The 23362-nt window shown below is 47.2% G+C and overlaps 5 protein-coding genes across 5 annotated transcripts in view; 2 read left to right on the forward strand and 3 right to left on the reverse strand.

Moving 5' to 3' along the window:
- The window catches only part of TMEM11 (transmembrane protein 11), a 377196-nt gene that overhangs the window by 125222 nt on the left and 228612 nt on the right, over positions 1 to 23362 (reverse strand). The gene's annotated exons all lie outside the window — the stretch shown is intronic.
- Positions 7291 to 8569, forward strand: ATP5MF (ATP synthase membrane subunit f). The gene is made up of 4 exons (XM_065732859.1): positions 7291 to 7405; positions 7482 to 7589; positions 7948 to 8064; positions 8386 to 8569. The coding sequence occupies exons 1-4, from the start codon at positions 7291 to 7293 to the stop codon at positions 8412 to 8414; spliced, it is 369 nt and encodes a 122-aa protein (XP_065588931.1). The 3' UTR covers positions 8415 to 8569.
- CPSF4 (cleavage and polyadenylation specific factor 4) lies at positions 10501 to 15747 on the reverse strand. Its single transcript, XM_065732855.1, has 8 exons — positions 15491 to 15747; positions 14379 to 14429; positions 13765 to 13917; positions 12874 to 12969; positions 12627 to 12720; positions 12113 to 12185; positions 11554 to 11646; positions 10501 to 10782 (listed from the first exon to the last, which is right to left on the reverse strand). Exons 1-8 carry the CDS (start codon positions 15591 to 15593, stop codon positions 10714 to 10716), a joined length of 732 nt encoding a protein of 243 aa, XP_065588927.1. The 5' UTR covers positions 15594 to 15747; the 3' UTR covers positions 10501 to 10713.
- The window catches only part of PTCD1 (pentatricopeptide repeat domain 1), a 155338-nt gene continuing 147892 nt past the window's right edge, over positions 15917 to 23362 (forward strand). Inside the window, exons 1-8 of the mRNA XM_065732843.1 lie at positions 15917 to 16321; positions 17227 to 17367; positions 17544 to 17762; positions 18024 to 18125; positions 18459 to 19217; positions 19401 to 19517; positions 19815 to 19997; positions 20199 to 20455. Coding sequence (XP_065588915.1) covers positions 15917 to 16321; positions 17227 to 17367; positions 17544 to 17762; positions 18024 to 18125; positions 18459 to 19217; positions 19401 to 19517; positions 19815 to 19997; positions 20199 to 20393 — 2121 coding nt within the window. The 3' untranslated portion in view covers positions 20394 to 20455. The remainder of the gene's footprint in view (positions 16322 to 17226; positions 17368 to 17543; positions 17763 to 18023; positions 18126 to 18458; positions 19218 to 19400; positions 19518 to 19814; positions 19998 to 20198; positions 20456 to 23362) is intronic.
- Positions 21110 to 22723, reverse strand: BUD31 (BUD31 homolog). Its single transcript, XM_065733057.1, has 4 exons — positions 22575 to 22723; positions 21977 to 22099; positions 21573 to 21739; positions 21110 to 21225 (listed from the first exon to the last, which is right to left on the reverse strand). Exons 1-4 carry the CDS (start codon positions 22666 to 22668, stop codon positions 21175 to 21177), a joined length of 435 nt encoding a protein of 144 aa, XP_065589129.1. The 5' UTR covers positions 22669 to 22723; the 3' UTR covers positions 21110 to 21174.

The following is a 23362-nucleotide window of genomic DNA, read 5'->3' on the forward strand; positions in this document are numbered from 1 at the left end:
TGAAAATAGCTGTTTCTCAGGAGCAGGGCTGGCTGCTTCTGAAAGAAGCAGCTATTAATGTATAATTGTCCCTGAGGCTGGTTTCTGAGAAAATGCTGTACATACAGAGGGCTGTAATGAGATATGTTCGCAGGCAGGAAACATAGGCACCCGCTCTTGTCACAGGTCCTGTACACTCCTGTAGCTCGCACAAGTGCACGTGGCTCAGTGAGCTCAGGCACAGTTTGATCCAGCATGGCACTGGGAGGTGTTTTCTCCATGCTGGTTAAAGCAGTGCTGTGGGATGCTCTCATGATCTAGCCTAGTAAATGACAAAACCTCCATCAGCTCTAAACGAAATGACAGCGGCTCCTCACCAGGACGGACTTAGAAAGCTTTGCAGACCAGAGCCAGCTTTGAAACTGCACTGTTCTCCTTCCACGCCAGAGTTTTGTTGAGCTGTGGATTGTGCAACGTACTTCTAATTCCCTGCTCTGCTCAGTGCTTACGGTTTTCCCATGCAGTTGCTACAGGGCCATAAATCTTCTGGAGAACAGTCCTACATTTCCACCACTCTAATGTTGCCTTATAATAAGGAAAGAGAACCTGCTTTTGGGGCTGGTTGTTGGATTGGTTATTCCCTAAAATGTCCCACTCCTCCCTCTCAACTCACCATGGGTTCAGCGGTGCACTTCTTGTGGCTCCATTTCCCTTCCTGGCACTGACAGCCAACCCCTGCACAGAGGACATCTCTTTTTCTCCTTCTCTTATGGAAAACTCCAGATGAGCAAAAGAAGCAGAGGTTACAAAAGGTCCAGAGCAAGTGAACTCTACAAAGCAGCAGCTTTAAGGGAAGTACAGGGGGCTCTGGCTGATTGCTCTTGTCATTTCTCTCCTACAATACCAGTGCCAGAAACCATAGTCTCTTGTGTTGAAAGCATACTTGAATCCCAAAGGCTGGGTGGGAGAGGGCTGCGTCATCACTGGATGGAAATCTATAGACTGCTTCTTCCAGGCTATGTTTTAACGTTCCTTCAAGTAGTCTCTCTCCTCAGTTCACTAAAGATCTGATGCTCTAACATCCTCTAACAGCAGAAGCTGCCCTCTGGAGGAGGTGTAAGGCCTCCGAGGAGCCTAAGGCAGTTCTTTCAGCTCGAGAAATTGCTCTCTTTGTCCTGACCAAATTCCAGCAAAAGTAATGGCACTCTGTCTGCAATTACAGCAGGCTGCGATTTTCATTATGGAAACTACCTTTAGTGCTGTGAACTGATCTTCCCCTTCCCTGTTGCTGAGTGGCATTGTTGGTGTTGTTATATAATCTAAGCTGCAAACATAAAATGAAACATCTATCATATACATGCATACATACACACACAGTCCTTAGCTCTTTGCATCGTTAAAATTTCCAAAACTGCCTTGGGACCCTCAAAGCAAACAGCCCATGAAAGATGGAGTGCTTGGCATCATTTCTGCTTGATAGCAGCAGAGTGAGGATATTTTGCAGCTCAGATCGGTTTGATTAAGCAAGCATTTTGTTGCAGCTCATGCAGGGCTCATTAAAAAATACTCTACATTTGTATAACATTTATCATCCAAGAATCTCATCATGTTTTACACAATGTAATTAATTAAACTTTATGGCTCCCTTCGGAGAGGGATGAGGAAAATGGAGAGTTGCCTTAATCCATCATTGAAATGCAGCAGACCCTGTGTTAGAGGAAAGCAGCTGTTCCACCAACAGCATGCAGCAGCTTTAGGACAAGAAAAGATCTCTAGGCAAGTCACCCAGGGAGTGTACTACGCACTTTATGTTTGCCTGCATTGTGTGTTTCCACTTCAGGTTAAATCCCAGCTCTTGCAGGAAAGAGGGGAATTTCAACACCACCACTCTCAGAACTCCGGGTTTATTTCTGCAATGAGGCACGCCTTGTCTCTGTAATGCACCTACTGAAGCTCCAGCTCTGCTGAAAACCGGGGGCACCACAGCCCTGCCCAGAGCCGAGGAAGGCAGGAGATACGAAGCCAGGCACCACAAATTGCATCTCGCGGTGCTGGTATGCTGCACAAGCCGGTGCTTAAAGGGAGGGGGAACAAAGTCCCCTTAATCCCTCGCTTACTTTCCTCTCCCCTCCCCACCAGTAAATCCACACCTGTTAAAGGTCACCCTGACATGAAATATATTGCAGCTCTCTGCTCCAGCTCAGCTCCCCGTCCCAGCCTCGCCATCCCGTGGTGTGCACTGTGGAGCAGCAGAGGGACAGTGCTGCCCGTGTGACCTGGATGAATGTCAGAGCCGCGGATGAAATCCCACCCGACTCCTAGCTGATCTTTGCAGAGGAATTCCTTCTTCACCATGGCTCTAAGCTGCTTTCTCACCACGTATATAGGATGACATGGCCGCTATCAGACAGATTTATGCCTCCTCCACCACCCTGCAAAAAGCTGGAGTCGGATCGGTGCAAGCTGTGAAGGGGGTGTAAGGAGTTGTTTGGTTGGGAGTGAAGTATGACAACAAAGCGCAGAGATACACGTGGGGAGAGAATGATGCAAAGAAACACATGTACGTCCACACTGCATCACAGAGCAGCACGGAGAAGAGAATGGTTTGAAGCATAGGTATCATACTGACTCACCAACTAATCCAACACAGCTGCAAATCCAGTAACGGTGACAACATCGTTTTCATTGGAGAATTACTGGAGAAAAATGCATGGTCTAGCTCTGCAGATGTGCAAGTATCAAACTGAAAAGTTTGGGCTACATATGCAGTGACAGTCTGCTGGTGGGGGCTGAGCTGTGGCTCTTCTGTAACCCAACCAACCTCATGACTTCTTCAGGTCTTCTAGGAGATGCTTAGCTCACCCAGTGGTAAAAAAGTGAGATGTAAACGATCACTGTCCTTCTTGATTCCTGAGTACTTGCTTAAATCTGACATCCTCTTGCTATCTCACTGTCACTAAGGGACCACAGCCATCAGGAACCCCAGATACGAGCACACCCAGGTGTGGTCAGTGGAAGACACACTGGGCTGAACTGGATGCTGGCTGTATTCTGAGATCTGCAGAAAGCAACATCAGTGGGTATCTCAGTGGGGCTGTGGGAGTGACGACATCCCAGATACATGAGTGCTTTTGGTATGGATTAAGACTCATGTCAGCAGCTAGCAGAGATGTCAATAAAACATCAGAAAAAAAAAAGTCAATAACCATTGACTGCTTCAGCTGGGAAAGCCAGTCAGACAATTTCCACACGAGGCTGTGCAAGTGCTCTGGATTTTCATTACTGAGGCAGCAAGGGAAGAAAGAATGGAAAGGCACAAGGATTGTGCTACAGCAACTGAGAGTGGATGCAAAGACTGTAACAAGGTGATTTTTAAACCCCTGTCACATTATTTAATTGGTCTCCAAACTCTCTGCAGATAATAGGAACCCCATTTTCACAACCCTCCTGCTGGGCCACTCACACATATTCGAAAACAGGCACGATGGTAAGTTGGGATTCATCACACTGACCTTCCCCATGCTCAGGAATGCAGGCACAGATGGAAGATGTATTCAGCCCTGCCCTTTGGGATTCATACCACCATCGTGTTCCCAGTGGGTACATGCCTTTCCTCTTTTCAGCATGAAGGAACTGATTTTTGCTGGTCCCTGGGTTTATTTTCATGTTTGTCTATGGGAAGCAGGCAGCCTCAGATACAGCTGTCGCTGCCGCAGATTTATCTTAGTGAAAATTCCTGCTTTGGTTTTGCAAGTGTTTTAATTAACGTAAATTATTTTATTACACTTTACTACTGATAGCATATAATTATCTCCCCACAGGTATATATTTAGAGAACCAGCAGGCTGATCTAGGACCTACAAAATAAAGTGCTTTTGCAACTGTCACCATGTACAAGCAAAGGCCAGCAAGATGGGACCACAGGAGGTGGGCAGTCCTAAACACACGGCTTAAATTTCCCCATTTGGAGAAGGTAATCATAACATTCAATCACACATTTCATCAGAGAAGTATGCCTCAATAATTAAGTGCTGTGAAGGAGAAAAGAGTGATGTACATGCTAAACTATTAATTATTGGTAAGCAATCTTTGTAAAGTGTTTTGAGGTTGACTACGGAAAATGCCTCTGCAATAACACGGAGCAAGCAATCCTCTTACAATCATATGGTCATTCTCTCAACTGCTCCTGCTGGGTCAGTCCATAGGTATCACTATCAGTGCGAGGGAATTCATTTTCCTGAGGAAGCCTGGCCATGGAGGAGTTCTCAAACTCATCTCTCTCCCCATTCCCCCCAGCAGCCAGCTTTCACTGCAAGCCCTTCTTGAGATGAACCAGGTTGAGACCTATACAGCGCAGCAGCACTGCTCCCCCCACCACATCAAACTGCTCTTGCAGCTTGAAAACAACAGTTCGGATCAAGCTGCCTTTTCCCCAGGTTACCAATTGATAAAACATGCTGCTCTCCACTGAGCTGGCACTGCTTGTATTCCATGATTTCTTTTCCTCCTTGATGGCTGCAGCCACTCAGCCTGTGATAGTGGGAAGACATCAGCTCAAAATAACTGTTTGGGAGCCAAGAAGCATCCGATGCCAAAATGTGTGTCAGAACTTTATCTGTCCTCTTGTGTAGGTTTGATCCCTTATTAAAAGCACGGGGCGCTTTGTCATCAGTTTGAGTGGGCGCAGGATCAGGGAGGTAAATCCTCGTCTCTTGACCTTCCTGAAGGCCACTCTGTGCTACTTTGTGTGGCTACAGAGGCTGTGTCTGCGTCTGCCTACAGCACTGCTGACCACCTGGACCTGGTGAGGCCCTGAGTTTTCAAAGGGTGGCACACAGGCTGAAAATATGACACAGCCCCTGAGATCTTCGAGTCTGAGGGAGGTCGTGTTCTGCTTTTTTGCTCCTCCTTTTAATGAAGAGTGTTACTTAACTTTTCAATCCACAACTAAATCTTCAGAGTGAAAGCTGCAGTATTATGTGCTACGGTTGCTACAGGAGAAAGGAAACCTCTTTCGTATTTACTGACGTCCTTTGCAAAATACTCTGGGTTTTTTGTTGTTGTTGCTGTTGTTGGTTTTTTGAATGATGTACTCCCTATTATTTCCATGCCATTACTTATAAACTTCACAGCACTTTCTGCAGGGAACTTGAGCAAGACAAAAACCTCAGGGCAACAATCCATTAGGCTTTTATTTTTATAGGCTGGGTTAAATCTTCTTGAAACTGGTAGATTTAACTGCATTCCTTTATTTAGGGTCGCTGAAGGAGACATTAAGTCTGTGTTTGTACCCACAGTGCAAGATGGCTCGTGCACCTGAAGGCTCAGAGGGGACAGTCTTGGGCAGGATATTAAAAGGAAAGAGATTTTGTGTGGATGGACAATATGAATCAGGTGGAGAAGACAGAAAGAGAGCATGTTGAAACAGGCAGGGAACGGAAGCTTCAAGCAGCCTGAACAATCACTGATAGAAATCCTGGACTGAACACAAGAAACAGAGGGGTTTGGGGTCACGGTGCTGCCGGGAACAGGTGTGGAGCTGGAAGCAAGGAAGCTGGCCCTCAGCTGTGTGATTTCTTCCGTGTTCAGGAAAGGAGGGCTGAGAGCATTCTTGTAAGCACACAGAAATACAACAGAAATACCCTTCTTCATCACTCCTCCTCCTCCAATCTGAATCAACCAGTGAGACCTTGAATGTTAGCCAGCAGCACAGGTCAAAGGGAGGAAACGTGCTGCAGAGCCTCCCACACATCTGCACTATTTAACTCTTCCTGCTTGGTTTGGGACTCGGATGGCACAGAGACAACAGCTCATCTCCCTCAAACTACCAGAGCAGCCAGTTCAGGCTGAGGTTCAGGACACTGCTGTCCCTAATTGCTTTGGAGATGGGTCCTTTTTATGGCCTTCCATTCTTATAAAAAAAAATCAAACTTCCCCAGGCTTTGCTGTAAGCAGTTTGAACAACGATGTGCGCTCCACAGGGAACTCTTCAAAATGAGGCAGCTGCCATTGGCTTTCTCCTGCAGGTGAATTTATCTGCCTTGCATGAGTAATCCTATTTAAAACTGCAGGTTGCCTTGCAAGAACGAGGGAAGCAAGTCTAAAGCACGTTTTTATGCAAGTGCTGCAAAAGGGCCACGTAGCAGTTCATGAGGGGACACTTCTGCAATGAAACTGCAGTTGCTGGTAACTGCAATAATAGAATGAAGGATAATTTAATAAAGGGATTTTTAACTCATTTAACAGTGACTACATTCAGAACACTTTCTTCAAGCGGTCGGGCACACTGTGCTTTCCCAATTCTACTTTCGGTTAATAAGAAAAAGAAAAAAGCAGGCAGTAGCCTCCTCCTTCTGCTTTCATTGTTCTGTTAACAGGGGAACACTGTTCAATGTAAGCACATTGATTTTGGTAAGATGAAGGGCTAAGATGCAAGCTGGACATCCCGACCACACTCAGAGTAACGTGAATCAGAGTGCCATCTCAAAACGACAGCAGCCAGCTCCTTTGATACCAGGTAACACAAGCCTAAGACCAAATGCAAGAACCCTGCAATGACTGCGGGAAATCCTACGGGACAGGGCTCTGCAACGTTAGCAAAGTAAAATGAATCGCTCGGTGATTTGCACGGGAGCTGTGCATCCTGAACTCGGCCTCCACCATCTCTGCTCTGTTGAAGCGCAGTGCGGTGCAGCTTTAGCACCCTGCAGGTCTCGCGTGCTGCCCGCATGCCCTCTCCCCGCCGGATCCCTTCTCCGCTCACGTCCAGCGCAGCAAAGGAACCGCTGCGATGGGAAACCTCTAGAGGTCGGGCGAGCTCCGAGCCTCGCTGCACGGCTCGCTGCCTGCCAGTGACACCTGCCGGGCCCCGCGGCGTCACGGAGCCGCTCGCCATGGGGAGCGGGGACGGAGCTCGGAGATGGACGTGGAGCTGCTGCAGCGGGGCACGGGGCGGAGCACGGGGATGGCAGAGGGTGCGGCATCTCTGCGGGGGGGGGACAGGCTGGGAGCTGGGGGTGGGCAGCGTGGGGACAGAACCGGTCCTGTGCCTAAAGGGAGTGGATGAAAAAGAGAGCGACTTTTTACACGGTCTGATGGCGATGGGGACGGTTTTAAACTAAGGTCAGATGGTTCGCTCAGAGGGCGGTGACCCCATCCCTGGAGGAGCCTGAGGCCATGGACGGGCCGTGGGCAGCCAGGTGAGGGTTGGGGGGGGGGTTGCTGTGAGATCCCATCCTCCCCAACCGCGCCGCGACTCCGTTACGATCAAACTCAGCCCGCGCCCCCCAGCCCCGCCCCGCCACACCCAACATGGCGGCGCCCTTTCCCCACCCGCCGCCCCTCCTCCCGTCAGCCCCTGCGCCGCGCCCCCTTCCCGCCTCGCCCCGCGCCGGCGCACAGCACGCCAACATGGCGCAGCCGCCGGGTGAGTGCTGCGGGGCGCCAAGGTGACCGCGGCTCCTCGCCGCGCTCTGACCGCGCTCTGTCTCTCTGTCCCGCAGTTCCCCTCAAGGAAATGAAGCTGATGGACGTCAAGCTGGGCCAGCTGCCCGCCTGGTTCGCCATGAGGGACTTCACCCCCGGCGGCATCGTGGGCGCCTTCCGCAGGGGTGAGCGGGGGTGGGGGAGGGGAGTCCTGCGGGGTTATGTATCCGAGGCGTGAAAAGAACAAATGCAGGTGTTTCTGCGCTGTGTGTACGTTAATACTGAAGAAGTGGGTAATTCTGAAGTAGGCGAGCCTGCTAAAGCCGCAGGAACGTTTAGAGAGTGATCATTTCTGCTTTTTCTTTTTTTTTTTTCGGCTTAGCACTGTGCTAAAGGAATGCATTGCTTTCTCTCGTTGATTCTGAGACCCCGGGATGTTTCATCAGAAACGCTTTCCTGAAGCCTTAGTGCAGCCAGCACATTTCTTTCAGAGAAACACAAGCCTCACTCGGCTGCTGTGAAAGCAACCTCTCTTCTCTGCAGGTTATGACAGGTATTACAATAAATACATCAATGTGAAGAAAGGGGGCCTTGGTGGGATCAGTATGGCACTTGCTGGGTACGTTGTCATCAGCTACATCTGGAGCTACAGCCACGTGAGTAAGTAAAAACAGCATTGCTGAATAGTGCAGCTTGGGGCAATGAAAACAGTAAACCTGTAAAACTGCTTTTAGAAATTAAGCCAAACTGTCACCACTTCAGTCTGATGCTGTCTGGGCAACCAAATTGAATGCTTCTAATAAATGATCAGATAACCCAGGCATCCTTGGTGATGAAGGAAGTGTAGATCTCACTGCCACTCTGGCCTGATGGTGCTTAGAAACTGCACACCTACAGTTTGTGTGCTTAGTGTGTGAAATTGTGTGAAATCTGTGGATTATATTTTTTCTTGCAACTTCTTGTTGTTTTAATTCGATACAGAGCATGACCGTCACAGGAAGTATCACTGAGGCACAGAGTTCAGAAAGTGAAGGAGCAGCTTGTGGCCACTGGGACATTTATCCTGACAGAAGGCAACTGAACTGTTGTTCATTTAAAAAAAATAAACAACAAACCTCTACTATTATGACCAATAATAAAGTGCATACACTTTACACTTACTGAACTGAGGCTGCCATGGATGGTTTGTTAATTTTACTACATGGATGAGTTTTGTCTTCTCAACTTTTCACCTCACAAGGATGAGTTCAGGAGATGTTTCTGCTACCTGGGCTGCATTATGAACTGGGGAAGGTATGACAACTGATCGGTATTTAACTCTTTGATAAGAAGCAACCCAGTGCTTCTTACTTCTAGCTGTTGAAGGTTGGGGAACTAGCAGAAAGGATATAATGTTTTGAAGAAGAATGTCTGAGCCTTTAGAGGCTTGGTGTGGCTGTGTACTTCCCATTCTTCCTGTGGTTGTCACCTGGGACCCACAGGCATTTGGGCACTTTTCCACCATCTCAGACTGGCTCAGGTTTGTTACCTGTTAATCTGTTTCTATCAAAACTAGAGCTAGGTTCATTACTAAGAGAGGATGGAAGGTTACTCGGAGTGGGTATAAGCCTAAAAGAACTGTAATATAATGAAAGTCCATTGAAAAGGGAAAGCTGCTTGTCACTTTAAATGCAGTGGTACATGCACAAATGTAGTGTAAAGGAGCAGCTGTGGATTTGGCCCCAGCTGATAAGCTTCCATGCTTTCCACTAAGCAAATGCATCTTAGGAAGTTTGTCACTGCACCTGGGTGTTGCAGGTACAGTCTGTAGTGTGCATTTCATAATAGGAGCAAGAATGAAAGCCACTGGCTAAGGAATACCAACAAATCTCTTCAGCTTTATCAATAACATGAAGGCTTTTCAGTTGCAGAAAACATCCTTCCAGGGAGGGAAGACTTTAAATCTCCCTGAACTAGATGGGAATGGTAACTAGATACAAGGGTTTGTTCCCTTTCCATGCACCTAGTTACGTGCAGGTATCATCTTAGTTTGGTTAGTATCAGCATGAAGGGACACAATGTATTATGGAATTTCTTAACACTTTGTTGTACCATCATCACTTTGTCTTGACACTTCTATTCCGACTCACTCTGAATACCCACAATGAAACAGTGGCTGCCATTCAAACCAACATAGGCTCTGGACACATTCCCCATGTTAACCTCATTAAGATAAATAAATCACAGACAGCTTCTCCCATCCGTACATTGCAATAAGAACAACGTATAAAGGCAGTCAGCAAATGAGAGGGGTTATAATCAATAAGGCTCACATTGTAGGTGCAAGTTGTTGGTTTTCTTTTTAATTCACATTTTATCATTGGCCCTTTTGAAATAGTCCTCTCACAAAAGGAGTGGGGTTTGGCTTGCAGATGTATGTTCTCAGGAGAATGTTCTACCACTTTTAAAAGCAGCGTTCCATAAAAATACACAGCTCCACTTCTTGGTCTTCTCTAGGCTATGGAAATACCTGTTTGGTGTGAGCTGAGTGACAAGAGCTGAGAAAAGGCTCTTTTGTTCCTACATTTCAAACTGTGTTCATTTCCCTATGTGCTTTTTGCAAATGGAAGATGAGCACAGATGTGAATTTCCTAAAATCATTGCTCCTCACTATTTGGCCAAGTACAGAAATGCCAATTTATTCTTCCCAAATCAGTTCTCACCCAGAAGATTAATTAATAACCTTCAGTGTAGCAAGAAACAGAAACTGGACAAGAGTTTTACAGCCTGGTGCGTGTGAGGCATTAAATCAATCACCAGGACAAGCTTACTGACTACAAGTCTGGATCTAGGAACACAACTTTACTTTTTAAGAGCAGGACAGCAGAATTCCTCACTGAAGGGAAAGCATTTCAGGTATTCATTTTCCCAGTCAGTCTTTCTGCTTCCAAAGGGAGTGCTGAAACACTGCAGGTTCCCTGAAGAGAAGTGGCAGAAGGAAAACACTTTAAAAAACACACTGGGGTAAGCTGCATTTACATAGAACGCTGCACCATTTGAGGGGGTTGCATATCTTGTTTGCTTTTAGATCTACCTTTCAGCAGGGCTCAATGAAAGTAAACGGAGGCCAAAATCTATTTTAAAAAGGTTAAAACATAAAAAAAGTTGTGGACAATTACAAAAATGTTGCTTAGCAGCAGCCAGCCTCTGACCAGTTCTTTCAGTAATGGCATTAAAAAAAACCAACCTGACTAATAGTTCAAGAAATAGTGCAAGGCAGAAACCTTTTCTCAGTGTTAATAGCTCCCTTGCACTCTTCCTTCTGCTCTTTCACTGTCCACTGAGAAAGGCCAGATGTCCTTTGGTGCATCTGTTGGCATAGTGACCTTTTTCACCACACTAAAAAAGAAAAAGAAAGAGAGAGAGAAGCTTTTAGGGTTACAGACTTTTTTCTCTAGCTGCCTTTAACAATGCACCCAGTAACTGCTCAATTCCATAGCTTTTCCATGTGTGAAAGATGCAGAGTTCAGTCAGTGAAGTGAAACTTGGTGTCAAAAGAGCCATGACTTATGGGTTATTTCCACTCCTTGGAGCAAAAGCTGCTTCTGGGCTGGGCTCAACCCAGGGGAGCTCAGGTGCATGCAATGTACCTGAGCAACTGGAAGAGGTGGAGCCAGGACCCACCCTTTCCCAGACCTTATTTAAGAGTTGGCAGTAGAGGTAAGGGTACTTTGCTAGAAATCCCTGCCTACTTGAAGCCTTCCAAAGGTAAGCAGATTTTCTTTCCTTGTTTCTGTGTCCACAGCAGCTGCATTCAGGCTTGTTCTCATTTGCTGCAGCCTAGGATTGTGGCACTTTGCTATTGCTGCTGTACTTTCCATTATGTTATAGCATTACAATATTACATTCCCCATGTGTAGTTTATTTGCTTCCTTAAATCCTTGCTGTGCAGTGCTTATTTACTGGAGAGGAAGCATCCTTAGGGATGAGACTTCTGAAAGCTGTAGCTGCAGAAGATGGGACTGGACACAGCTTCTTAATATCTCTGTCCAATCACAGTAACTGCTGCCCAAGCAAGCAACCAGCAGCATGAGATAGTCCAGGTGATGTGTGCTCTTACTATTTGAGTGTAGTACCCCTGTTTTCCCTCATCTTTCCCTTCTGAATTACCTTGTAACAGGTGACCTGCTCCAGGGGCCGGGGTCCTCTGTTCCCAGTGTTGTTATTTTGAGACTGCATGACTCCAATGACTTGGGGTGTCCTCTGTTAGTTAGGAGAAGAGTTCTGACTCATTAAGTACATCAAGGATAATGATCTTTATGGCTATTTTCTTAACAAGAGAAAAGAACACCCCACATATTGAACGATCTGTTTTCTTCCAAATCTGTGTGGGTGATCTGCCAGCTGGAGCACCAGAGAGAAGAAACCAAAAGCCAAAGATATAAAACACAGCAATCCTGCTTTTCTCTGAAAAGCAGGTTTAGAGAATTGGTTTGGGCTGTTAAAGTATCATTGCCATCACTGAGATGTCATGCAGACTACAAAAGCTGGCAGACTGTTGCATAACCACACGTGACATGCTTCTCTGTTACACAGGAGTGTTCTGTGACTAGATCTTTGTGTTACATTGCAGCAGTCATAAGACTTCTGTTACTGTAACAGCTCTTATAAAGCACTATGGAAAATGTTTTGAGAGTGGATATGTATAGGATGCAGGGGAGTTGTGTACCTTTTGCTGTGTTTGTGCTGGCTGAGGCAGTGGTGGTTGCTCTGTGGTTCCCATAGGTAGTTCAAATCGAGGGCTGGTTTAAGCAGAAACAAAGAAAAATCAAGATTCTCAAATCATATGCCAACACTTTTGCATCAGTTCAGTTAAAAAAAACCAATACCTCCAAACAACAAAACAAACACTAATTAAGTTAGGTTTATGGAAAACAGACCTCCCTTCCACAACTCTCATTTCAATGCTTGGTATTAATGCATACTAAAACAATATGTCAGTAAACAAAAGGCTTCTGTAATATAAGCCCATGCAATACCACTATGGCATCTGAGCACCACTTCAGTGCCCTACTGGTAATGTGCTGAGGAAGACATGCACCACATCCTTCAAGTGAAAACAGTACAACAAAGTGTTGGCCATCTTTCTACAGCCACTGGGAAGCTCTAGAGCACCCCTAATTTGATATACATCAGGTTACAGTGGAAACATCATTAAAGAACAAGCTTGGAAACAAACTCACTGCATGAATTTACAGGTAGGCCCTTCTGGACAGAATCCTACTAGGTAATTCACACAAATGACTCTCCGAGTGTGCCGATGTCTGCAGAGTGGACCTGCAAAACAAAGCTCAATGGTTCATGTACCATATATATGCACTCCAGCGTTCAGTAGCAGCAGGTACACAAAGCAGAGCATGCAAAGAAAGAATAGCAACTCCCTACCCTTCATTTATAGCCACAGAAGCAGCAACTATGCAACATACATACCATGTTTACAGAAGCCTCTGTCATACCAGGGACAGTCTTTGATCTTAGATTCCGGGTCAATGTGCAAGAATGGACATTCTTTGTTACTGCATTCCCCTGTACCAAAGGCAAACACATTTCTTAGTCCATGGTGTAGGTTAAAGATCCAGTCACTCCTAAAACATTACCTGGCTCGTGTAGTTCCCACAAAGCTGTTACCAGCATTCATAAGTTCAGGCAGCACAGTCTTATTGCCTGACTTAACCTAGAGGATGAATGCCAACCGCTCACCCCTAGTGAGAGAAGTCCTGCCAGACTGGATTACTTATGTGTGCTTTTAAAAACAATGCGGAACTGATTTTGAAAGAGCAGTCATGATAACAAAAAACAAACTTTTAGTGCACCAAAAGTGTGGAGAAACTACAAATTGCGCACTAACCTCAATCCAAGGAAACCTACAAGACTGTAAGTTTCTGACAGCAAGTTGCCTCATTATGTCCAGATCTCCAGAGCTGGAAAGCAAGTGCATAAAAGTTTTGCACCCCCATGCCCTCTGCTGCTCGTCAACTCCCCAAAACAAGAGTCATGCAAAGACCACCTGCTTAGCCTATTCAACTCAGACTAAAAAAAGAGAACATAAAGTACAAAACCCAGTAACAATGTGAACTTCCTCCCTCTTCCCCAAGGTGATAAGCTTGTGAGAGAGAAGACATCTACAACACGTGGCAGATTTAGGGGAATAAAAAGATAAAGGAGATAAGTGGACCTGAAAAAACTACAACTGAACAGCATCAGCAGATACAGAAGATCTGAAGTATTCTGAAAACAGAATAAGAGAAATGTACCAGGATCTTCTTCACCAGACTCCCACACTTGCAAGAAACAGTAAGTAGGAGCTACAACGCTTCTTACCAAATTTGGAGTAGAAGTAACACTCAGGCATCTTGGTCATGTCATACTCGTGCAGAAACTCACATTGGTCGCCCTTTTTGCATAGTCCTCGTAGCCAGTGTTTGCAAACAACAGTCTTTTCCCCACTGATGTGCCTGAATGGGCACATACCTCCTACACAAGGATTGGACAAGGAAAATGAAAAAGAGGAACGGTTAAAATCTGCAGCACAAGCAGAGACACAGCTTATATATAAGAATTTATATATATATATTCTTATATATAAGAATTCTCTTTAGAAACCCCTCTTGCTCGCATATACAAGAGGGGTTTCTAAAGAATTCAGTTTTTCTTATGACTTCAGTTTTTTACAGCAATGACAAACAGGGACACCCAGACATGTCCTTTTCTACCCTCTAACGAGCTGAGCACTGTAGTCCCCAGCTCTTAATCCCATCAACCACAGCTTATGGATACTGTAACAGCCACATCCACGACAAATGCCACACAATTTGTGGAGTTAACCCAATAACCTTCATTTTTATCCTCTCTCAGCCTTCATCTTAACAAATGCCATGAGTACCAGTGCTGGCAAATATCCTCTCTGCTATACGAGTACTGGAAATACAACTTGCCTTTCCCACATGCTGCCTTTAAAAAAAATTCACAGACAGCTGCACCTGATTCTGTGGAGACAAGAAAGAAACAGAACAAACGTTAACAAACTTTCATAGGAGCTTTCGAAGTATTTTCTTCCTGGAGAAAAGAAAAACAGCATTTTTGTTTGAAAAAGTTACGTTCCTGCATGAATTGTCTGGCCATCACAGGTATTTGTATTCTCCTCAGTAAATACACAGCAGGGGATTTCACAGAAGCTCAAACGTTTAGACCTTCAGTCTTAGGTTCTGCTGGCTGGGCAGTTGCTATTAAACTAACCTATGCTTAGAGCCATGGCAACTCTAGCCTGAAACAGTCAGTACTGAGTTATCCCTCACTGACCAACAGGAATCACGGCATTCAAAGGAGTGACGTCAGGTCAGCAGCACTGACATTGAACATCAGCAAACTTCTGAGTCTCCCAGAACTACCTGAATCAGTTGACAGGTTAGAAAAGGTCTCTACTATGACTTAGTCCAACCAGCCCACCCTGACCATGGTCACATCTCTGTGATTCTCGAACGCCTCCATGGATGGTGACTGCAGCACCTCCTGGGCAGCCTGTTCCAATGCATTACCACTCTTTTGGAGATGAAACGCTTTCTAATACCAAGCCTGAACCCGTCCCAACACAACTTGAAGCCATCACTTCTCATCCTATCACTGCTTCCTGGGAGCAGAGGCCGACCTCCACCTCCTTTCAGGAGTTGTAGACTATGAGTGGTGAGGTTTCCCCTGAGTCCTCCTCATCTCCAGCCCAAACCAGGAGGCCGCAGGAAAGTGTTCTGACACCAAACTGAGAATACACCTAAAGTTTCCCTGCCACCAAAACACCTCATCTATATCAAAAGGGAAATAAAACAACAGCGTGGCAGTGCAGTGTTTATTCACACGAACGCCTCAACTTCCACTTCTACCCTAGCTTAGCACAAACTAAGACTACAGACACAAAGCACCCGGCCCGGGGCAGAACCTCGTGGGGCAACGGGGGCTGAAGGGACACGGGGACCACCCCCACCACCCCGGGACAGGGACAGAAGGCGGCCCCGCACCCCGGGGAGGAAAGGCCGCGCCCGGCGCCCACACGCACTGTCCATGCCGGGAAAGGGCAGCGGTTGCGCCCCCAGCTGCTGCTCCACCGCCAGCTCCAGGTCGAACTTGATGTGGTCCACGCTGGCGATGAGCTCCTGCATGGTGGCAGCCGGGGGGCGACGGCACCGGGAGGGAAGGGGGGGAATGGTGGGGGCCGGCTGTGGCCAGGCCCGGCCCGGCCTGGCCCGGCCCAGCCTGCTTCGCTTCGGCAGTGCCTCAAGAGTGAAGGCGGCCGCGCGCGCCCCGCGCCGCGCCGCCCGCCCGTCCCGGAGGATGCCGGGAGACCACCTCCGGCTCCGGCCGCCCGGCAGGCAGCGCGCCGGCGGGGCTCTCCGCCAATCAGGTGGCGGCGTGGCGCTCGGAACACACCCCTTCCGGTCGTGCAGGCGCGGTGGCGCTACGGTGGCCGCGACGGGCTCCCGTTATGAGGCCCGCGCGGCTCCTCCTCTTCTTCCCTCCCCTCGCTTGGCGGTGCTCCCGGGCCGCTGCTCGGCCGCCTCTCGGTCCGTTACGGTCCCCGAGCTTGAGCCTCCCGTTGCGACGGGGCCTGAGCTCGTCGCGGTCGCCCCCTGAGGTGCTCGGTGCAGATGGGAAGGAAGGTGAAGCGGGCGGTGAGGAGGAGGAGGATGAAGATGAAGGTGTGGAGTTTGGGACGCTGTCTACAAAGTTCTCTTCTAGAAAATATTACCACAAAACCACGTCAGCGTTTCGGAACTTAAAGCTTGAAGAAGATGGGGAGGAGGAAGAAGAAAGGAGGCTCTGGCGCGGCCGCAGGAACACTCCGTACTGGTACTTCTTGAGGTGCAAGGCCCTCATCAAGGAGGACAAGGTTTGCTTTTTGCTTGTTCGGGTTTTAATAATGCTTGCTCCTTGTGAATTAGCATGCTTTTGTGTTAGGATTAGATCAGCTCACCTGGGAGGGGCTTGTGGAGATCGTTGATTCCCTCTGCCTGACCATCTCAGGGCTAGGATAAGGTTAAAGTTGTAACTGGAAGATGTGCTCTGATGCTTTGTGTAGTAGTTAGGTTGTGGTGCTGGGCAGATGCTTCACTCTTCCTACTCCTGCTTTCCTTTTACTGTTGATCCTCTGTGCTCAGCTCTGTTGAGACCGCACCTTAAGTATTGCATTCAGTTTTGGACCAATCACTGCAAAAAACACATGGAGGTCCTGGAGCATGCCCAGAGAAGGGAAATGAAGCTGTGAGGGGTGTGAAGCACAAGTCTTCAGGGAACTGGGATTGTTCAGTCTGCAGAATGGGGGACTCCAAGGAGACCTCATCACTTTCTGCTTCCTGGAAGGAGGTTGTGGTGGGGTGGGGGGCTGGCCTCTGCTCCCAGGTAACAGTGATAGGATGAGATGTGATGACCTCAAGTTGTGCCAGGAGAGGTTTGGGCCGGATGTTAGGAAATATATCTTCTTGGAAAGAGTGGTATTGCATTGGAACAGAGTGCCCAGGGAGATGGTGGAGTCAGCGTCCCTGGAGGTATTTGAGAACCATGGAGATGTGGCACTGAGAGACTGACAGTTAGGACTTGATCTTAGAGGTCTTTTCCAACTCCAGTGATTCTGTTGTCCTACATGATTCATTGTCATCTTTGGGGGAAAAAAAAGGAGAATGAGAATTTATGAAGAATTCTGTGCTCAATAGAATTTCTGACTGCAGCTGAGACTGTTCATATCCTTTGTAACTGATTCTCTTGTTGCCTTATAACGCATTTTCCTTTTTTCTGTAGCTAGCAGAGGCTCTGGAGCTGTTTGAGGTGCAGATGCTGAAGGAAGAGCGAGTAAAGCCAGAAGAAAGCAATTACGCAGTTCTAATTGGTGGCTGTGGCAGGGTTGGCTACGTGAAAAAGGCATTCAGACTCTACAATGATGTAGGTTTATATTCTCTCTTCTCTCAAATCTTCACTAGGTCCTCTCAGCTAAATCTGTTTCTAGCATTTGCTCTCCAAATTGCTTTTGAGCTAGTGTTTACCTTTTCATGGCCTGAAGCCCTTAAAACCAAGTTATGAAATTCTGGTACTCTTTTCTGTGTCTTCTTTTCTCTTAGATGAAAAAGCGAGGCTTAACTCCTACTGATCCCACGTACACAGCACTGTTCAATGCCTGTGCTGAATCGCCATGGAAAGACTCAGGCCTGCAGAGTGCTCTCAAACTACGGCAGCAGCTGAAGAGCAAAAACCAGGAGTTGAACCTGTTCACTTACCATGCACTGCTGAAAGTCTGTGCCCTGTGCTCAGATCTCAGGATGTGTTTCGATGTACTGAAGGTAAGTATGTGTCTTTTCTTGTATTGAGTGTGTTCTGCTCCAGTTAAAGCTCTTGGAAGTTGCAATGTTGCACTATCACATTGGAGTTATTTCATTTTTGCAGTGATAATTACTGACCACATGTTTATATTTTATTGACCTTTGGTCTCATACACTTAAATGACCTTGTTACTTAGCAAGTAATAAAATGAGACAGCTACAGGCATTGACAGCTGCGACAGACTGTACCTGGGAAGTCTAATGCTCTCTCTCCTGTTTTAGGAAATGATACACAAGGGCCACATTCCTACAGCTGAGACCTTCAGCTTCCTTCTAATGAGCTGCATAAAGGACAGTGAAAGTGGCTTCCGATACGCCTTACAGGTTTGTCTTTATGTACTAAATGTCAAGGAAAAATGTACAGAAGGCAGTAGTTTCACAGAGCTGATGAAATGAGGAGCTCAGCTCCTCCTGGGGCAAATTCTACAAATCAAGCATCCTTCAGGGTGTTGTATAAACTGTTGAGGAACCCTAGATGACCTCACAGAGCTGTACCAGCTTGGTGTGGCTGTTCACTGCCCACTAGCATCTCACCTCATCATGTTGTATGGTCATGTTCCTTTTCTGCAGGTAGATGCTGTAAATATGCTTACAGTCTGCTAAAAATACTCCTGTTATTTGCTATTGCATGTTTGATGTTCCTCTTTTCCTCTTCAGATTTGGAGACAAATGACCAAATTGGGAATAAAGGCCAGTAGCCACAGTTACAATTTGATGCTGCGTGCTGCAAGAGACTGTGGAATAGGTGATCCAGCTGTGGCTTCTAAAGTATTGCTCAGACCTATTGATGAGAACTCATCTCAACTAAGGCTTGCACCTGGCAGGCAGAAGGTGAAAAGTCAGAGGAAGAAGGGAGAAGAGTCTGCTCCAACTGTCCAGTTGGATGTCGAAGCCATGGAAAAGCAAATATTTCAGGAAAGTTCAGTACAGCCTGAAGAACTGATTATGCAACAAAACAAAGATGTGAATCAGGCTGAAATTAAACCAGTACCAACTGGTCTTGACAGCCCTAATGTAAGTCACAGCAGGACTGGAGTACTGATGAGGAGAGGCCAAGATGAGATGCAGCAGAAACAAGCATGCCTAAGCCAGAAGCTGCAGTTCTGCAACCTGCCCAACTTGCTGGATTCACAGATACCTGATGCAGCCGTGGTTTCCTTGGGGGTGGTATCCACACCATCTGACAGACTGTCTTTGATGGGAGATGTGGAGGGCTTCTTGAACAGAATGAGAAAGGACGATGCAGAACCTGACATTAAAACGTTTACTTTACTGGCGGAGCTGGTGGAACCCCAGAGCCCATCAGAATCCTCTTTGCTGGGACTCCTTGATGAGCATAAAGTGCAAGTAGATGTGACGTTCTTTAACACTTTAATAAGGAAGAAAAGTAAATGTGGAGATCTAGAAGGAGCAAAGGTGAGGAACTCAGAACCCTGCTGCTGCCTTCTTGCCCCAGGCCTCCAGTGATGTCTGTGTTTCACTGTGAGACCTGTTTGTCTGTGCACAAGAGGAGAAACTGGGAGTCTTACACTGTTTCTTCACTAACCAGTGCTATGGTGGAACTTCTTGGAAATTGATGTCAACGCTTGTATCTTACAGAGCCTGCTGCCAGCTCTTGCAAAGAGGAGAATATCACCTAACCTCCAGACGTTTTGCAGCTTGGCGATTGCTTGCCACCAACAGAAAGATGGACTGCAGCTACTCTCGGATTTGAAGGTAATAGAAATAAATAAATAACAGTTCCCCTGCTTAGAGTTCAAACTGCAGGAAGAGGCAAGCCAATGAAAGCTTTAATTCTTCCAAAATGACCTGCTGAGGTTTCTGTGGTGAGGTCTCATTCCCTAAAAATGCAACTGTAGAGCAGCTGCTGGCAGCTTGGGTGCTCTGTCCTGTAGCTGTGCTGGGATAGGAGCGAGGTCAGGGGAAGAGGTGGCTGGCACCTTAGGGTGCTGCTGTTGGATCAGTCTGGAAGTCCTGTGCTAATTGGCAGCTAACCACCCTTGTTGTTTCCAGAGGTCTGGAGTAACTCCTAACAAGTTCATCTACAGCGCTCTTATTTCTGCTGCTGTGAAGCAGCTGGATTACAGCTACCTCACAGAGATCCTGCGAGACATGAGGAACAACCAAGTACCTCCCAACGAAGTCATCATACGCCAGCTGGAATTTGCAGCACAGTACCCTCCAAAGTTTGACCGGGTGAGTAGCCACATCAGGTCACAGGGTGAAGAACGCCAGCATGGGAGGGGAATGTAAGTGGCTGCCCTAGGCTTTTTCCTGTGGTATTGTCCTATGGTTTCTCAATAATAGCTATTTTTTTTAATAGCAGCTTGTAGCTACTGCACACTGCTATTACATGAACTCTGTTCTCACAGAATTTTGTTGGATTTTTATTTGCAGTATAAGTCAAAGAACCCATACTTGGAGAAGATTGATGGTTTTCGTGGCTACTACTACCGATGGTTAAAAGTAATGGCAGGAGAGGAGACCCCACACCCCTGGGAAAAATACAGAACAGCTAAGCGTCCCACAGATGAAACTAAGGAAGAGGCTGTGCAGGGGCAGGTAGGGCAGAATGCTCCAGCTGACCACTAAGTACAGCATGCTGCACATGCTGGAAGAACTTGGACTTTGCTCCCTTAAACTCCTGTGCTGTAGTTCCAGGAACTTGAGTTCTTGTATGCACTAAATAAAATATTTGTCCTATTCTAAGGAGAAGCAAATATTTTGTCAGTGGAGTTCCTTAAACTGCAGAGAATTACATAGTATACAGTTTGTTAAACTACAGCCTAACAAGTCTTGTGACAAGGGAGAAACAAATAAAAATTTAACAGGGGTTTAGTTCAGAGCTACTTTTGTCTTTCCTCCACTCTTCTGTCTATTTGAACATTGCTGGCATTCCTGACTAGATCTATGCACTAATTTGAGGTTTAAAAACCTTAGTAGAGAATTCCAGTGAAGTTTACTCTTACTGCTCATCAAGAGATCTTGCTGGAGAATGCTATTTCCTTTCCCTGCAGCCTTTTAAATTCCCTTACTTGAGGAGAAAATTGATAGGATTTTGTTGAACAACTCACATATAGAATGCCTCATGGGAGATAAAGTCGCCTTAAAAACCAAACACCTTCGCAACAAGGGCACAGTATTGCCAAAAGATTGGTCCACTCTCTCAGGAAGGCAGTCTTTATTTTAAAATAAGCAGATACACAAAAAGCTACTCCAAAACTACATCCTTTGTATGTATGATCCAGGTGAATTTGCCATTTTAATTGCAATACAGCTACCTTCTGTGTGATTGGATATTTCTGTAATTGCACTCATAGTCCATTGTGTAGGATGATATCACTCAGAGTTCAAAGGTAGTCTGATGTCTGTTTCACCCAGAGCAGCCTCTGCATCCACAGTGAGTGCATTCAATGATTCTCCCCTGGAAAAGAAATGTGACAGGGATATTTCAGGCAAGCTAGTGGGAGCAGGCAGGCCAGCAGGCAGAAACCTCCACGTGGAGGCTGCCTTTTGAAAGAAGCCCTTCCATGCAGGCCCTACAGTCTAATCTTTTTGTAGTTTCCAATATGTTAACTGTAAACAACTGCATGCCAAAGCTGACAGTTACTTGAAAAGCAATTAGATGTCAACTATTAGTAAAAGGAAGAAAGAGTCAGAGCTGAAGATGCTACCAGAAAGAAAAACACTGCTGTCCCTGACCTGTGTGAGGCTAGAGTGGCTACTGCAAGTGTCCAGACAGGAGGGCAGGAACGAGCTGAAAATTCTTACCACTTCCAGCTTGCTTTTGGGCACTCTACAGATGCAGTTGGTTCCAAAGTTGGTGTCCCGTGTCTGGATGCACCGCAGGCAGCAAAGGTTCTCGTAACCCTGTTTCTTCCACTTTGCAATCAGGTTTTTGTCAGCATACCCTTCCTTGATGCAGTATTCATAAAGCTCTGTAGAAGAGCAGACACCACAAATAGCTCCCATGAGATGTTAAGATGACTCAGTAGGAGTTTCTGGCTGTACTGACCATCTATTAGAGCTGTACAGATGCCAGCCTTCCCTCCACCCCTCTCTAACCAGAAACTCAACCCTTCCCTTCAGCCCCCCAGTTCATGTGCATCTACAGGCACACATCTCACTGTGTCCCATTTTCCCTTATCCAATGCAAACCAATTTGTGTTTCTCACCTCTGCTGATAGCTTTTCTTTTATAGAAGAGATCAAAGATGTAACGTGTTTTCTGATGGTGAATTCTGAAGATAGGCCAAAGAGATTCCACTTTCCTCTTCCCTTCATGAGGCTCAGTCTCCGCTGGAAGGGAATACAAACATCACATTCCAGCTCATTCTCCTAGGCTGCCAATTTACTCCCTCAGTCACTTTAGAATAAACTGTTCTAAGAACATTCCTAACTTAGATGTCATCCCACTCTTAACTCTGTAAACGAGAAGAATGTGATGTGGTTCTTTTAGGAAGTGAAAACAGAAGGATGCCAAGGATGATGTGACCTGCCCTGGGATGGAAGGTGACTTTGTGCCCCAGCTCGTCAGACCAGCACAGACAGGATGTACCAGTCCCTCCACCGGTGCCAATGAGTTTCAGTCACCTTGGCCATGGAGTGCCCCAAAACACCTGTACCCAAAACTTAAAAGTTATCAGTACTGTCCCAGCCTGAACCTGCAGCATTGCTGCAGGCACAGATATAACAAATGACACTTCATATTCATGGATGTCTCAAAGCTCATTTGAGGTGTCCATCCCTGACAGCACCCAGCTCTGCTGTGTACCTTCCCTCATCTTCTGATCCAGCTCATCCAGCGTGGGCTCGATCAGCTCCCAGCCGTCTGGGGGCGGCTTCCTGCTTCGCTTCACTTTTGGCATCGCCTTGGAAACGAAAGAGCTTTACAGAGAGGTATGTGGATGCCTCTAAGTCCTGGAAAGCACAGTGGAAAAGGAAATGAAAACAGCTGATAGTGACATCTCCTAAGATTTCCGTGCTCCTTCACCCTTTTCTGCTTAGATGTAAAAATGAGAGTTACCGAGTTACCCAACCTCACCCAACGCAAACCTCAGGACAGCGGGATCCCCTGAAGCGAGCGCTGAACCGCCCCTCTCCGCAATGCCCCACCGCAGATCCCCCAACTTCCGCCAGCCCCAACCACCGCTGGGACGCGGCCGCCAGCCTCCGCCGGGTCCTCCCGAAAGGTCCGGAGCGGCTCGGGCCGCGCTGCCAGCGGAGCGGGGCAGAGAGGAGAGGAAGAGGAGGAGAGGAAGGCCCAGCCCCCACTCACCGGCCGAGGAACGCCGCTCCGCGTCGCGCCGCCTCTGACGTCACGCGGGGGCCTCTCGGCAGCGCGTCCTGCCCGCTTTCCAGAGGTGTCCACGGCACTGCCTGAGAAAAAAAAAACAGCCCTGCGGCCTTCGCCGCCTCCCCCTCCTCCTCAGCAGAGTCAGAGCGGAGAACGCGGTAGCAGCGGGAGGAGTACGTCCTCGCTCTCCGCTGTGGAGGAGCGGAGCAGCGGCGGCGGCGGCAGCCCCGGGGCAACCCCGCAGTGGGGCCTCGCGGGCGGCGCGC

Source organism: Cyrtonyx montezumae, unplaced genomic scaffold (assembly GCF_038088225.1).
Source record: "Cyrtonyx montezumae isolate F1298 unplaced genomic scaffold, pur_monq_1.0 scaffold_16, whole genome shotgun sequence".
Lineage (NCBI taxonomy): Eukaryota > Metazoa > Chordata > Aves > Galliformes > Odontophoridae > Cyrtonyx > Cyrtonyx montezumae.